The sequence below is a fragment of the Scyliorhinus canicula genome, chromosome 7 (assembly GCF_902713615.1).
Source record: "Scyliorhinus canicula chromosome 7, sScyCan1.1, whole genome shotgun sequence".
Taxonomy (NCBI): domain Eukaryota; kingdom Metazoa; phylum Chordata; class Chondrichthyes; order Carcharhiniformes; family Scyliorhinidae; genus Scyliorhinus; species Scyliorhinus canicula.
Window position 1 is genome coordinate 10,993,771 of NC_052152.1, and position 15,540 is coordinate 11,009,310.

The 15,540-nt window shown below is 51.2% G+C and overlaps 1 protein-coding gene across 1 annotated transcript in view; it reads right to left on the bottom strand.

The window, feature by feature from the left end:
• Window positions 1–12,955: 12,955 nt before the first annotated feature.
• tmprss15 (transmembrane serine protease 15) overlaps window positions 12,956–15,540 on the bottom strand; it is a 115,355-nt gene continuing 112,770 nt past the window's right edge. The window contains exons 24-25 of the mRNA XM_038801257.1: window positions 13,995–14,134; window positions 12,956–13,251 (exon numbers count right to left, since the gene is read on the bottom strand). Coding sequence (XP_038657185.1) covers window positions 13,084–13,251; window positions 13,995–14,134 — 308 coding nt within the window. The 3' untranslated portion in view covers window positions 12,956–13,083. The remainder of the gene's footprint in view (window positions 13,252–13,994; window positions 14,135–15,540) is intronic.

Here is a 15,540-nt window from a genome sequence, read left to right on the forward strand (position 1 = left end):
CCGGTCCACATTTTCTTCCCTTCAAATTGTCCAGGATGAGTATTTCAGTTCTTGGCATGTTTATTGCTTCTTGTTTGTTAAAATTTGTTTTCTTTGTGCTTGAGAGGGGCTGGGGGGGGGGGGGGGGGGGGGGGGGCGTGGGGGGAGGGTGTGGGGTGAAGGGGAAGGTGAAATGTTTTTAATTAAAATGGATTGTGTGATTAAATGAACTGTTTGCGGTTTTCATTCTGTGCGGGGAGGGAGGTGAGCAGGGTCAGTTTGGAGTTTGGACAATGGACTGGCTGGCTCCATCTGGAGTTTAGGTTGGCTGGAGTAGATTGTAACCATGTCAAGTTTCTACAAATCACTCAGCAAAATCCAATAGCAGGCACAGACAGGTCTGCTGCATTCATTGGCACCAATGTCGCGATCAATTAGCCAGGCTGGTTAATTAGTGGGATCTGGAGGATTGACTGGTCGCTCACCAGCCCAGAGAATTATTTCTCCTCAGCTGCCGGTAACCACAAGACAACATCCTGAATGAAAGGGCTGCCCTAATTCCATCTTTGTAACATCACTGTGTCTGCCCCACATTAGCTCCTCTGTTGCTGAAATCCTCATCCACAGCGTCTTTGTTGCCTCCAAACTTAATTATTTCTCAGCTTCTCACCTTGTACCCTCCTTGAACTTGTCCAAAGCTTTTGCTTATGTCCTAAATCAGATCAGATCTCCATCACCCAACATCCATGTGCTAGCTGATCCACATCAGCTCCCAGTCAGTAAAGGTAATGTAAAAAGTCTCATTCTTGTTTTCAAATCCATCTGTGGCCTTGCCCTGCCTATCACTGTAACCTCATCCATCTCTGCTACCCCCCCCCCCCCCCCCAAAGGTCTCTGTGCTTCTCCAGTTACGGGCTCGAGCACATCGCTGATTGTTTTGCTCCTCCATTGGTGGCCGTGTCTTCAACTGCCATGGTCCCAAGCAGATGGTAAAAGTTCTACAAGCATTTAAAAAAAGGAAAGTGCAAGTGAAATGAGTATTGGTCCTCAAAAGAATGACAGTGCGGAGTTAATACTTGATAATAAGGAAATGGTGGATGAACAAATATGTTGCTTCTGTCATCACGATAGAAGATACAAAGCACACTCAGAGCTGGAAACCTGGAGATAGAAGGGACAGAGAACATTGGTGAAATTACAATCACGAGGGAAGTCTTACTGAATAAACTGTGGAGATCCTAATGGACTACATCCTAGGGTCTTAAAAGAGTTTAGTTAGTAGGTGCATTGGTGTTAATCTTCCAAAATTCATTAGATTCTGGAAAGGTTCCATCAAGAAGGGAGGGAGGCAGAAAGCAGGAAACTATAGGCCAGTTAACTGGATGTCTATTATGGGAACGGTTCTCTAATTGATCATTAAAGAGGTTATAGCTGGGAACTTAGAAAAACTCACGGTAATCAGGAACAGTCAGCATGGTTTTGTGAAAGGGAAATCATATTTAATCAATTTATCAGAGTCCTTTTTTGGAGTTACATGTGCTGTTGATAAAGGGGAGCCTGTAAATGTACTGTATTCAGATTTCCAGGAAGTATTTGGTAAGGTGTCAAATCAAATTTTATTGTGGAAATTTAAAGCTCAAGGTGTAGGAGGTAACGTTTTAGCTTATATAGAAGATTGGCTGGCACACAGGAAATAGAGAGTTTGAAAAATGGGTCCTTTTTCTGATTTGCAGGATGTGGAGTCCCGCAGGAGTCCAAGCTGGGGCTCAACCTTTTACGATTCATAGCAATGACTTAGATGAGCGGAGCAAAGGCGTAGTAGCTAAATTTGCAGATGACATTGAGATAGGCAGGAATGAATGTTGTGAAGGCTGCATAAGGAGGTTGCAGATGGATATAGATAGGTTGAGTGAGTGGGTAATAATCTTGAAGATGGAGGGAAAAGTGGGAAGTTGCTCACTTTGGCTGGAGGAACAAAAAAGCAGAGAATTACTTAAAAGGAGAAAGACTGAAGAATTCCGAGGTGCAGAGAGACCCAGGTGTTGTAGTGCAAAAAGGATGTTATGTTTCATTTACAGAGGGCATTGGTGAGACCACATCTCGAGTACTGTGTGCAGCTCTGGTCTCCTTATTTAAGGAAGGATAGAAATATATTGGAGGCAGCTCAGCGAGGTTTACCGGGTTGATACCTGGAATGAGGGGGTTTTCTTATGAGTAAAGGTTGCAGTTTTGATTTGATTTGATTTGATTTATTATTGTCACAAATAAATAAAAATAAAATTGCTTATTGTCACGAGTAGGCTTCAATGAAGTTACTGTGAAAAGCCCCTAGTCGCCACATTCCGGCGCCTGTTCGGGGAGGCTGGTACGGGAATCGAACCGTGCTGCTGGCCTGCTTGGTCTGCTTTCAAAGCCAGCGATTTAGCTTAGTGAGCTAAACCAGCACAATTATTAGTATACAGTGAAAAGTATTGTTTCTTGCATGCTGTACAAACAATGCATACCGTACATAGGGAAGGAAGGAGAGACTGCAGAATATAATGTCACAGTTACAGCTTCTGGTTGCAGGGGGCATATAATGTCACAGTTATAGGTGTTGAGAAAAGATCAACTTAATACGAGGTAAGTCCATTCAAAAGTCTGATGGCAGGAGGAAAGAAGCTGTTCTTGAGTTAGTTGGTACGTGACCTCAAACTTTGGTATCTTTTTCCTGACGGAAGAAGGTGGAAGAGAGTATGTCCGAGGTGCGTGGGGTCCTTAATTATGCTGGCTGCCTTTCTGAGGCAGCGGGAATTATAGATAGAGTCAATGGATGGGAGGCTGGTTTGCGTGATGGATTGGGCTGCATTCACGACCTTCTGTAGTTTCCTACGGTCTTGGGCAGAGCCGGGTCCATACCAAGCTGTGATACAACCAGAAAGAATGCTTTCTATGGTGCATCTGTAGAAGTTGGTGAAAATCTTAGGTGACATGCCAAATTTCCGTAGTCTTCTGAGAAAGTATAGTCGTTGGTGGGCTTTCCTAACTATAGTGTCGGCATGGGGAGATCAAGGCAGGCTGTTGGTGACCTGGACACTTAAAAACTTGAAGTTCTTGACCCTTTCTACTTCGTTCCCATTGATGTAGACAGGGGCATGTTCTCCACTACGCTTCCTGAAGTTGATGACAATCTCCTTCGTTTTGTTGACATTGAGGGAGAGATTATTGTCGTTGCACCAGTTCACCAGGTTCTCTATCTCATTCCTGTACTCTGTCTCGTCATTGTTTGAAATCCGACCCACGACAGTGGTGTCATCAGTAAATTGATGGACAGATTGGGCTTATTTCCACGGGAGTTTAGAAGAGTGAGGGGTGACTCAATTGAATTATATAAGATCCTGAATGTTCTCGACAACCTGGGTATGAAAGGTTGTTTCTTCTTGTGGCTGAGTCCAGCACTAGGGGGTAATGTTTTAAAATTGTAGGTGTCTGTTTTAGGACATAGGTGAGGAGATTTTCTTTCTCACATAGGATCACGCAACTTTGGAACAGATCAGACATAATCCTATTGAATGGCGGAGCAGGCTTGAGGGGCCGAATGGCTACTTCTGCTTCTATTTTGTTTGTTCATAAGATCTGGAATTCCCTTCATAAACTAGGCTCCTTATTTAAGATGTTCTTTTAAACCTATCTCTGGTTCTCCTCGATATCTCCTTATAGGGCTGACTGTCAAGTTCAGATTGTCATTGTTATTGTTGATTGAAGAAGCATTAACAATTTGCGCAGTGCTTCAATCTAGTAAGCTGTGCGTGTTTTAGTTGGTTAAACCCCAGAATGGAGGTCAGTGTGGGAATTAGTAGGCCTTGGTTTCGGTCAACCTGGAGCAAGGCGCCAAGCTGATTGCTCGCCACCACTCATCCCTCCCAATCCAGGGATTCTGTAATCATTAGTAGTATCAGAATCATTGCTCCCCACCTGAATTTTATGGGAGTGAACTCACCCCCATTGGAAAAAGTGTCAAAAGCCAACCGACTAATGCTGAACAAGGCCACCCAGCAACAATGACCCGTTCCTGGTGAACTTAAGTGTGTTAGAATGAAACTTCTACTGCTGAGTGCGAGGAGAGCTGCTGGTTCATTTGACTGTTCCTAAGTTCAGGAGCCTACGATTGTATCGCATTAACGTGTGCAAGTTAGAATCGCAACAACTTACAGTTAAATACAGTGCTTTTAATGCAAACAAATTATCCTAAGTGTTTCATGGAGGTTTAAAAATAAATGGACACCGATTCAAAGGAAAAGTGTTCACAAAGGCTTGATGAAATACGTTGTTATTTTCAGGAGCATGGTGATGGGCAGGTTTAAAGTCGGAACATGGGCTGAAGTGGTTTGAGACACGACTGCCAATTGTGGGATCAAGGAAGAGATTTTTTTTTAAAATCTTCATTACTGTCAGAAGTAGGCTTATATTAACCGCATTGAAGTTACTGTCAAAATACCACACTCCAGCGCCTGTTCGGGTACACAGAGGGAGAATTCAGTGTGTCCAATTCACCTGACAGCACGTCTTTCGGGACTTGTGGGAGGAAACCGGAGCACCCGGAGGAAACCCACGCAGGCACGGGGAGAACGTGCAGACTCCCCACAAACAGTGACCCAAGGAGGAATCGAACCCAGGACCCGGCGCTGTGAAGCAACAGTGCTAACCACTGTGCTACCGTGCTGCCCCTGATGAATGCAGAATAGTCCAGAGTCAAAGAAATACATATTTTAGAGGGGGGTAATTGCACAACTTCAAAAAGTTACAGAGAGCCATTGAATCCCTACCTATCAATATCTTGGGGGTTGCCATTGATCAGATACTGAATTGGACTAGCCATATAAATTCTGTGGCTATTTAACAGATCAGAGGCTGAAAATCCTGTGTAGAGTAACTCATCTCCGAACTCCCCAAAGCCTGCCCACCATCTACAAGGCACAAGTCAGGAGTGTGGTGGAATACTCCTCACTTGCCTGGATGAGTGCAGCTCCAACAACACTCGAAATGTTCAACACCATTCAAGACAAAGAGGCCTGCTTGATTGGTACCTCATCCACCACCTTAAAGATTCACTCCCTCCATCACCAATGCACTGTAGCAGCAGTGTGCACCATCTGCAAGATGTACTGCAGCAACTAACCAAGGCTCCTTCGATAGCATCTGCCAACCAGAACGACAATAGCAGCAGATGCATGGAATACCATCTCCTGCATGTTCCCCAGGAAGCCACACACCATCCTGAGCTTGAACGCTATCATTGCCATTGGATCAAATGCAACTCTTTCCCTAGCAGCACTGTGGGTGTACCTACACCAAATAGATTGCAGTAGTTCAGGAAGATGGTCCACCTCACCTTGCCAAGGACAATTAGGGATGGGCAATAAATATTGGCCAAGCTCGTGACACTCACATCCCAGTGAATGAATGAAAAAAAAGGCAGGGATTTTACATAAGTTTGCTGAACCAATTAATTACCAGTGGAAATCAAACCCGTCGGTGTTGATTATAAAGATCTGTTTAATGGAAACTATACTGAAGTTCATTGTTATTAAATTATTGAATTTTATAATGAATGGCATTAATGAATTGTGTTCATGCAAATTGCTGCTTCATGGATATGTTACAAACGGAATGATCTACACAGTTCATTCGAGATGTCCCTGTCCCTACTGTTCTCATGCCATGACCTCTTCCACACTCTATTTCACTATCCACCTCAAACATAGCCTTGCTTGGTCGCAATCTTCCTTTGATCATAGCCAGCTCATCTCTGGCAATGGCTTCTTAGAATATATGGGGCGCGATTCTCCGCACCCGCGGAAAATCGCGAAGTTGGCCGTGAAAACGGCCGACTTTTGCGACGGCCCGACACGGCCCATTTCCCGAGGTATTCACGTCCGGGAAATGGGCTAGGAACGGGGCCGCGTCAATCATGTGTGCAATGACGCCGGAACGCGGCGACGCTACGAACACGCCCACGTGACGCCGCCCGACGCCGTAAAAAGGCGCAGGCGAGCACAGAAACTAGGCCAGGATGTCGGAGCTCAGGAGAGCAGCCCCGCGATTCGTGGAGGCTGATGTGGAGACGCTGCTCGAATCAATCGAGCAGAGGAGGGGGATCATCTGCCCGCGTAGAGGGCATCACCACCCTGCCAGCGCGGTGCGCCAGGCCTGGCATGAGGTGGTTGCTGCCGTCAGTGCTGTGGGGCAGACCCCTCGCTCTGCAGACCAATGTCGGAAGAAGGTGCACGACCTCACCAGGGCTGCCAGGGTAAGTGCCAAGAGGGTGACCCCGGGTCACAACCATCCCTCCCCCCTTTACTTCATCACCCACCGCCCCCCCCCCCCCCCCCCGGCACGGGGGGTGGAGGGGGAGTGGGGCAGAGTGAGTTGAGGGTGGTTCACAAAGTTGTCACAGACCCAGCGCTCTGGCCCCCGTGGAGAGATGCAATGGTCTTATTACAACTTGACCCCCAAACTGTGCCAGTATCTGAACGGACTGCTGATACCTACCGTATTCTAATGATCTACCTATGCACCCTCCCCCAACAGGACAAGACCGCTCACAACCACCGTGAACGGAACAAGACAGGAGGAGGTTCGCCCATCCTGCGGCCCCTCACCACGTTTGAGCAGAGGGCCCTGGACCTTGTTGGGGGATCTGCTACTCGGGAGATCGCGCAATGCGAGGTTGGCGGAGCTGCAACAAGTGAGACAACCCTGCATGACAAACAGCCCCCCTCCCCCATCCTCTGTCCCTTCGCACACCCTGCCCACTTGGACAACTCCCCCATCCTCTGTCCCTTCACACACTCTGCCCACTGGGACACCTCCCCCATCCTCTGTCCCTTCACACACCCTGCCCACTGGGACACCTCCCCCATCCTCTGTCCCTTCACACACCCTGCCCACTTGGACACCTCCCCCATCCTCTGTCCCTTCACACACTCTGCCCACTTGGACACCTCCCCCATCCTCTGTCCCTTCACACACCCTGCCCACTGGGACACCTCCCCCATCCTCTGTCCCTTCACACCCTGCCCACTGGGACCGTCCAGCGCCCGGCCGAGCGAATCTAAATAACCCGTTACATTCTCTTCCCTAGGACGTGATGCCGAACGACCAGGGCTGTCTGCCTCCAGGCGGACACAGGCATCTGCCCCCACCTCACCCGGGGCCGCACGACAGAGGGTGCCCGATCAGTGGGGAGTCCCATCCTCCCTAACCGAATCTGTGGAGCAGGATGCCCAGAGGGCGGCGACACAGCAAGAGAGAGAAATGGCCCGCGAACGCCCTGCGGCCTCTCAGCGGGCCGATGACATAGAGGAGGCGTCAACACAAGATGACCTCGAGCTTGCGGCACAGCTATCTCCCACACCATCCACCATCCCAGAGACACTCACCCCGGTTGGGCTATTTAGTGATGAGGCTCCTGGGTCACAGTCTGGGTCGCACATCACAGCTGAGCAGGTACAGCAGGTGGAGGTCGGAGCAGCCGAGGGCCCGGACTGGCGGAGGGCAGGCCAGGCCCAGCATGCAGCTGGCTCCCAGACGTTTTCCGAGTTCCTGGACTTTCTCAACCCACCCGCACAGCCGATGCATCAAGAAACCCAGGGACACAATGACGGGATGAGGGCTGTCTTCCAGACTCTGCAGACGCTGTTAGAGGAGTCGAACCGCGTCCACGAGCAGGGAGTGGTGCCGCTCATGGCAGCAACCCAGGCCGACACCGCACGGGTGGCATCCGCGGTGGAGGCAATGGGTCAGGTTATGCAAGGCGTTGGGGTTAATGTGCACGCGTCATCCTCGGCCCTGGACAGGGTTGCCCTCTCACAGGCAGTAATGCGCCAGAGCCAACACGACATTGCCGGCGCTCTGCAGGCCTTGACCCAGTCTCACCAGGTCATTGCCCAGTCGCAGCACGCCATGGCACAGTCCCAGCAGTCAGTCGCGGAGAGCATCAACCGCCTGACACGTGCTGGATGGTGTCGTGCACTCACAGGTTGAGATCGCACAGTCCCTGGCGGGAATGTGTAACTCCCTGGATTCCGTCTCTGCAAACCTTCGGATCCTGGTGGATACCGTTGCAGGCCTTCAGGATTGGCAGCGCCAGGTGTCGGTGGCGCGACGGGGCACCTCCCCGCTCGCACCTCTGTCCCAAAGTGAAGCCCGGGGGCCACCGGGCTCCCCGAGGGAGGAGGAGGTTTCGGGGCCTGTCCCATTAAGTCCATCACGGGACATCCCGGAATTCTCGGCCTCCCCCCGTCCCATCCCTGGTGCATCGGGTGGGCAGCAGGCAGAGCAGGGTGGCACAATGTCACCCGAGACGCCCGCAGAGCAGCCTGGCCCATCAAGGCCGGGTCACCCCAGGAAACGCTTGCCGAAGGAGAAACGAGTCGAAGGGGGCGATTCGCAGCAGTCCTCCTCCACTCCTGCTGTATCATCTGGGGAATCACTTAGACGTAGTGGTAGGGCCCGTAAGGCAACAAAGAGAGACACTGTGTAAGTTGGCACGGGTGAAGGGCACAGTTTAGTTGTAGGTGCTAGGGCACCTGTAAATGTTTGTTCACATTAAACACACTGTTCCACCTTACTTGTAATACCGTGTGATTGTTCCACAGGCACAGGAATCGTGATGGTGACCGAGTGTCGGTGGGGTTGACGAGCGATAAAACTTCGGTGCCGGGTGTGCAGTCCCTTCCCCCCCACCCCCTCCCACAGCTAGCCCACGCGGGCACGTGATGGATTGTCCGTGACGATCTCAGCGGCCACCAAGGTGGATGGTTCAGCTATTGCCATGGGTCAGACTCTCTCTAACGATTCTGAGCTCACAGCTCTTCGCAGAGCGGGCTGTCATCATTCCACATGGCACTGATCACACCCGCTGACACAGCCACTAATGTTGTGCCATACCGTCTGGACCCAGTGATAAGCGTGATGTCGAAGTGGAGCAGTGTACACTGAGAGGGGGGGGGGGCTGTGGTGGTGGCAGTTGTGTGTTGACCCTCTGCACGACTAGCGATGCAGGTGGTGGTTTGGTGCTCAGCGGGGACGTCGCATACGACGCGTGAACCGTGCTGCCACCAAGGCATTGCGTGCACGCCGTCCTCGCCGGGTCCCTCGTGCCGCCTCCTGGACATCACCAGCACCTGGGTCGTGTCTGCGTGCTGCGCCCGCCACTCCGCCAGCCTCATCCTCCTCCTCCTCCCTTTCCTCCTCCTCCTCCCTCTCCTCCTCCTCCTCCTCCTCCTCCTCTGTGCTGGCACCACTGCCACTTGCTTCTCCCTCCGCCTCCTGCAGCAGGTCATCTCCCGTCTGCATCGCGATGTTGTGCAGCGCACAGCAGACCACAACAATGCGAGCGACCCTGTTGGGTTGGTACTGCAGGGCCCCTCCGGAGCGGTCCAGGCACCTGAATCTCATCTTCAGGAGGCCAAGGCAGTGCTCCACCACACCCCTGGTTGCTGCATGGGCCTCGTTGTATCGGGTTTCCGCATTGGTCTGAGGCCTCCGTATAGGCGTCATCAGCCAAAACCTCAGCGGATAACCCCTGTCGCCTAGCAACCAGCCCATCAGCCGGGGGGGACGTCATGCACACTCCCTGGGAACCTTGCACAGATGTTCATGATCCTCATGTGGGGGTCGCATACCAACTGGATATTCATGGAGTATGTCCCCCTCCTGTTTGTGAACACCTCCCTGTCCCCTGCAGGCGGGCGCATGGGGACGTGAACACAATCGATTGCCCCCTGCACCATCGGTATCCCGGCCACTCTGGCAAATCCACGAGCTTGTGAGTCTTGAGTTGCTCGGTCCTCGGGAAAGGTGATGTAGCGATCGGCGATGGCATAGAGGGCGTCGGTCACATCCCGGATACACCTGTGCACCGATGACTGGGAGATCGCGGAGAGGTCCCCGCTCGGAGAGTGGAAGGAGCCGGTCGCATAGAAGTTAAGAGCGACCGTCACCTTGATGGCAACCGGGATGGCGTGTCCTCCCCCCGTTCCACGTGGGGCGAGGTGCGCCACGAGGTGACAGATATGTATCACCGTCCGCCTACTCAGCCGGAGTCTCCTCCTGCAGGTGATGTCCGTCATTGTTAGGAAAGAGATCCGGGCACGGTACACCCTCGGCCTTGGTCGTCGCCTCTGGCGCCGTGGCTGCACCCTCATTCTCTCCTCCTCTCCCTCCTCCTCCTCCCCCCCATGCTGCTCGACGACTGGCAACTCCTCGGCCCTTCCCTCTGCTGCTGCAGCTGGCCCTGCATCCACTGCGGGTTGTGGGTGTGGATGCTGCTGCATCTCCAAATGCAGTGCAGCGGCCCCAACCACTGCGCAGAACATAGCCGTTCTGTTCACAGACATTGTGCTAACCTACAGAAGGGTGGAGGGGGGCAGAGAAACGGGACATGTTAGACGGACATGTTAGACGGAGGTTAGTCTACACTTCGGCAGCCGCCTGCCACGGGATACCTGTGTGTCCCGGTGGCCTGGTCGCGCTGCTGACACGCGGGCAGCCTAACCCCTGGTCCCTTTCTGCATCCAACGGGCAGTTAACTACGTCCTCCTCACCGGTGCGTCAGTGGCCTGTGGCCGTAAGCCACAGGGGAACCAGCGGCCGTGTCCTCGTGACCGGCTCGCCATGGCATGGTGGCAGACATTTTGTAACGGGGTTGGACGGGTCACTCGCTCATTCTCTACCTAACCCCCCTCCCCCCACTCCCACTGCCCCCCCATCTCCCCCCCCCGTCTCCCCCATTCCCCCCTCAGTCTCCTCCACTCCCCCCTCAGTCTCCCCCACTCCCCCCTCAGTCTCCCCCACCCCCCCCTCCATGTCCCCCACTCCCCCCTCAGTCTCCCCCACTCCCCCCTCAGTCTCCCCCACTCCCCCCTCAGTCTTCCCCACTCCCCCCCTCAGTCTCCCCCACTCCCCCCTCAGTCTCCCCCACTCCCCCCTCCATCTCCCCCACTCCCCCCCTCAGTCTCCCCCACTCCCCCCCGCTCTGGACCCCCCCCCCCCCCCCCCCCCCCGTTCTCGGGGATGCCTTCCCCGTTGTGGCCAGACTCCAGCAGTGCGCTGAGCGGTGCGCTCACCTACTCGAAGCTCTCGTCAGCCAGGCCGACTGGTTGACGAACTTGAAAAGCAGGTGTGTTGGCCGGCATGAAAACATGGCGTGATGACGTCGAGACTTCGGCCCATCCGGGCCAGAGAATAGCGGGGGGCAATAAGTAGCGATTTTGGTCGTGTCGGGGGCGCATTCGAGGCCTTTGCCGGGAATGCCGACGTGTAGTTTGTGCGGGGTTCGGAGAATAGCGGGAGAGCGTCGGACCAGTGTCGCCGTGAAAATTTATGCGGCCCGCTATTCTCCGAACCGGCGTGAGTGCGGAGAATCGCGCCCATGGATCCCTATAGTGCAGAATGGGACCATTCAGCCCATTGGGCCTGCACAGACCCATCGGAAGAGCACCCTACCTACGCCCACTTACCCGCACCCTCCTCTTAACCCCACGCAGTGATCATGGTCAGTCCACCTCATCTGCACCTCTTTGGACTTTGGGAGGAAACCAAAGAAACCCCGCGCAGTCACGGGGAGAACGTGCAAACCCCACACAGTCGCCCAAGGCCACAACTGAACTTGGGTCTCTGACGCTGTGAGATAACAGTGCTAACCATTGCGACACAGTGCTACTTCTTGTCCCGTCCTCACACTGTTACCTCTGGAATCTTACAAGGTTCAACCCTTGATCACCTATCCTTGTTCATCTAGATAGTGTCCTTTAGTGATATCAGCCAGAGACCTGAGGTCACTATCTGCATGTGCAATGTGCAATTGCCAGGGATGGTGTTCCCAGGTATCTGCTGCCCTGTCTTTTAAGGTAGTAGAGGTCGTGGATTTGGGACGTGCCATCAAAGAAGCCTTGGTGAGTTGCTGCAGTGTCTCTTGCAGATGACACACGGCTGGCACTGTGCACAGGTGGTGGAAGGAATGAATGATTAAGATGGTTAATTGGATGAAAATCAAGTGTGTTGCTTTTGTCCTGAATGGCATTGAGCTTCTCATGTGCTGTGTGAGTTGCACTCAGCATTCTATCACACCCCTGATTTGGTACCTTGTAGATGGTGAACATGCTTTGGGGAGTCAACAGGTGGGTTAATCTACGCAGAATTTCCAGTCTCTGACTGAACATGTAACCACAGTATTTATGTAGCATGTCCAGTTTATATTCTGGTCAATGGTAACCACCAGGACTTTGATTGTGGGGAATTCAGTAATGGTAATGCCTTGAACGTCAAGGGGAGTTGGTTAGATTCTCTCTTGTTGGAGATGGTCATTCTCTGTCATTTGTGTGGTGTGTATGTTACTTGTGGACAATTTTAACTCAGAGGAAACAAACTTCAGAAACATAGCACACAGGGGAATTTTATGTGACGACATGGATGGATGGATGGATATGTTTATTGTCACGTGTACCGAGGTACAGTGAAAATTATTTAACTGTGTGCAGCTCAAACAGATCATTTAGTTCATGAAAAGAAAAGAAAATACATAATAGGGCAAAACAAGGTACACAATGTAAATACCTAGACACCGGCATCGGGTGAATCATACAGGAGTGTAGTAATAGATCAGTCCATAAGAGGGTCATTCAGGAGTCTGGTAACAGCGGGGTAGAATCTGTTCCTGTGTGTTCTCAGACTTTTGGGAAATGAAATGAAAGTCACTTATTGTCACAAGTAGGCTTCAAATGAAGTTACTGTGAAAAGCCCCTAGTCGCCACATTCTGGCATCTGTTCGGGGGGGCTGGTACGGGAGAAGTTGGAAGAGCGAGTAGGCCGGGTGGGAGAGGTCTTTGATTATGCTGCCCGCTTTCCCAAAGCAGCGGGAGGTGTGGACAGAGTCAATGGATAGGAAGCGGGTTTGTGTGATGGACTGGGCTGTGTTCACGACTCTCTGAAGTTTCTTGCGGTCTTGGGCCGAGCAGTTCCCATGCCAGGCTGTGGTGCAGCCTGATAGGATGCTTTCTATGGTGCACCTGTAAAGCTGAACTCTTTGGTGTTAAGGTCAACCGAACCCGGCCACTACGTTCACTGGGTGCCGTAAAGAAGAATCTCTTGTATCCAATCCACAAATTCCGTAACACGTGCGTAAGCCCCCGCACTGTGAGGCAGCCCGCAGCCACGTCCGAATGAGGTCACACCAGCCAGAAACCACTCATTGCCTTGTTTACACATGAGAGGACCTCCAGAATCTCCCTACATACAAACGACAGAAATTTTGAAAGTTACATTTATGTATTGGCTTGCCATACCTCAGTCTGGTTCTGAAGTGCTCCCCGCATGATGGCAGGATTTATCCTTCCAGCCTTGTCGGGCGTGAACATTCCAGCCCAACGAATTTGTTTTGAAATGACCAGCTAATGTATGTCAGTAAACTTACAACCATTTTGCAAACAGCAAGAACAGAAATGGTCAACCTGCTTCTGGTGGTGTTTTGGTAGAAGGAGGGATGTTGGACTGAATATCGAGAGAGCTTCCTGCTCTTCGATTATCCAGAGGAAATCTTCCATGTCCACCTGAAGGACAGGAGATAGCCCACATTTTGACAGCTTATTCATGGGCTCAGATCTCAGACAGCGTCACACTCCCTGGCTGCACAGTTGTCCCAGTCCAGATTATGTGTTGACGTCATTGACCTTCTGACTTTGAAACAGCATTGCTGCGGGCTGATTAGAAAATGAGAGGTGCTATATTAGGTTGGAGAGGGTAGCGGACGTAGGGTTCGGTTCGACATTGAGGAATTTGTAAAGGAGGATTTAATTTCCAGGAGGCTGCAGGTGAAGAAACTGTTTTGCATTTGAGCACGTTTGAACCGGGCTTCATTTGGTTGAAAACCCGATATCTAAACAGACCAACACGACGACAGAAATATGCTGAGGACACGCTCAACTGAACTGCTTATTGTCACACCTGATAATTCAGAGCGCAAAGGGGTTTACCTGGCACGTGTCCACACCTCCTTCTTCGTAACCAGCGCACATCATGTTTTTTGTAATGTTATACTGTGGCAACTGCTTCTGACACTTTTGATTGGACACAAGAGGGATCTCCGCCTCCTGCAGGACACTCGCTGGTGGCCCTGGGTGATGAAGGTGAAAGGTCGATCAAATACAAAAGATGGAGAGGGAAAGCAGTCTCTTGATTTATCATGAGAACACAGAACAGGCCCTGCAGCTCAGCAACTGTGTTCCTCCATATGGTCCATCTAGCCTAATTCTGCTCCCCTGTGCACTCCCTACTGATCCCTAATGATGCTCTATTTGAGACAACTATCGTTTACTTTAAAAGAGTGTTGTGGACTGGACCCCAACAATGCTTTGTAAATTCCATATTCTACTTTTGTACAAGGAAACATTTTCTAATTTTCTAGCTGAAGGATGGTGGAGGCAGAGACCCTCATACCATTTAAGGAGTATTCAGATGTGCATTTGCCATGCCAAGGCAGACAAGACTATGGGCCATGTGCTGGAAAATGGGATTAGAAAAGTTAGGTGGTTGTCTTTGACCGGCCCAGACACGGTTGGCTGAAGAGCCTTTTCTGCCCAGTGGACCTTTATGATTCTATGGGTTAATGCTCTTGATCATTATCCAGTAATGGTTCAGGATACATATAATTGGAAGACAGAATCTGGTCCAGATTTTATTTCCAAATAGTTTTCAGAAACCCCCTGACCAGGTTCACATATTCAGAGAGATATTTTGGGTGAGTTACTGGAGATGTTGGGCTGAAAGTGAGAAATGGCAACTGTTACGTTCTGTGACCTTTGCAATGATTCATACAGAACTGCTGGTGACTTAACTAGAATGATGTTTTATTGATGTACATGTAGTAAGGCAACAATCAGAATGCCTGTGGTAAACACCACTGGTAACACACTACGTGTATTACGGCAATGCCTCTGTACTACAGGTAACACAGTAAATCCCAGCCTTCTGCCTCCTCCCAGCAGGCGCTGTATAAAAGTGTACGCTCTCCTGTGCTGCTTCCATTCTGGTTCCAGCTGCAGGAGGCTTAACATCCAGAACAATAAAGCCTCAATAGTTTCGCCATTTTGTCTCGTGGTCATTGATGGTACATCAATGCCATACAGACTAAGTTACGGATTGAGTTGCATGGACTCTCCTGGCACTACCCTTATGTGCGTCTGTCCTGGCGTACGCCTAACAACCTACTTCCGATAGCCAGGTGTCACATGACTGATGTCTGATGCCACCTGCTGGTTGGAGGTCGCGTTGCTGAGTATGTACAATATTATTCACAGGCATATCACCACAACAACGACTTGTATGTGCGTAGCAACAGTAATATAATAAACCACCCCAAGGCGCTTCACGACAAAATCTGACAAGTAGCCACGGAAGGAGAGATTGGGGCAAATGGCTGAATTTTGATCAAAGAGGCAGATTTTGAGGAGCATCTTAAAGGGGGACAGTAAAATAGGGAGGTGGAGAGGTGTAGGGAGAGAGCTCACAACCACCAATGGC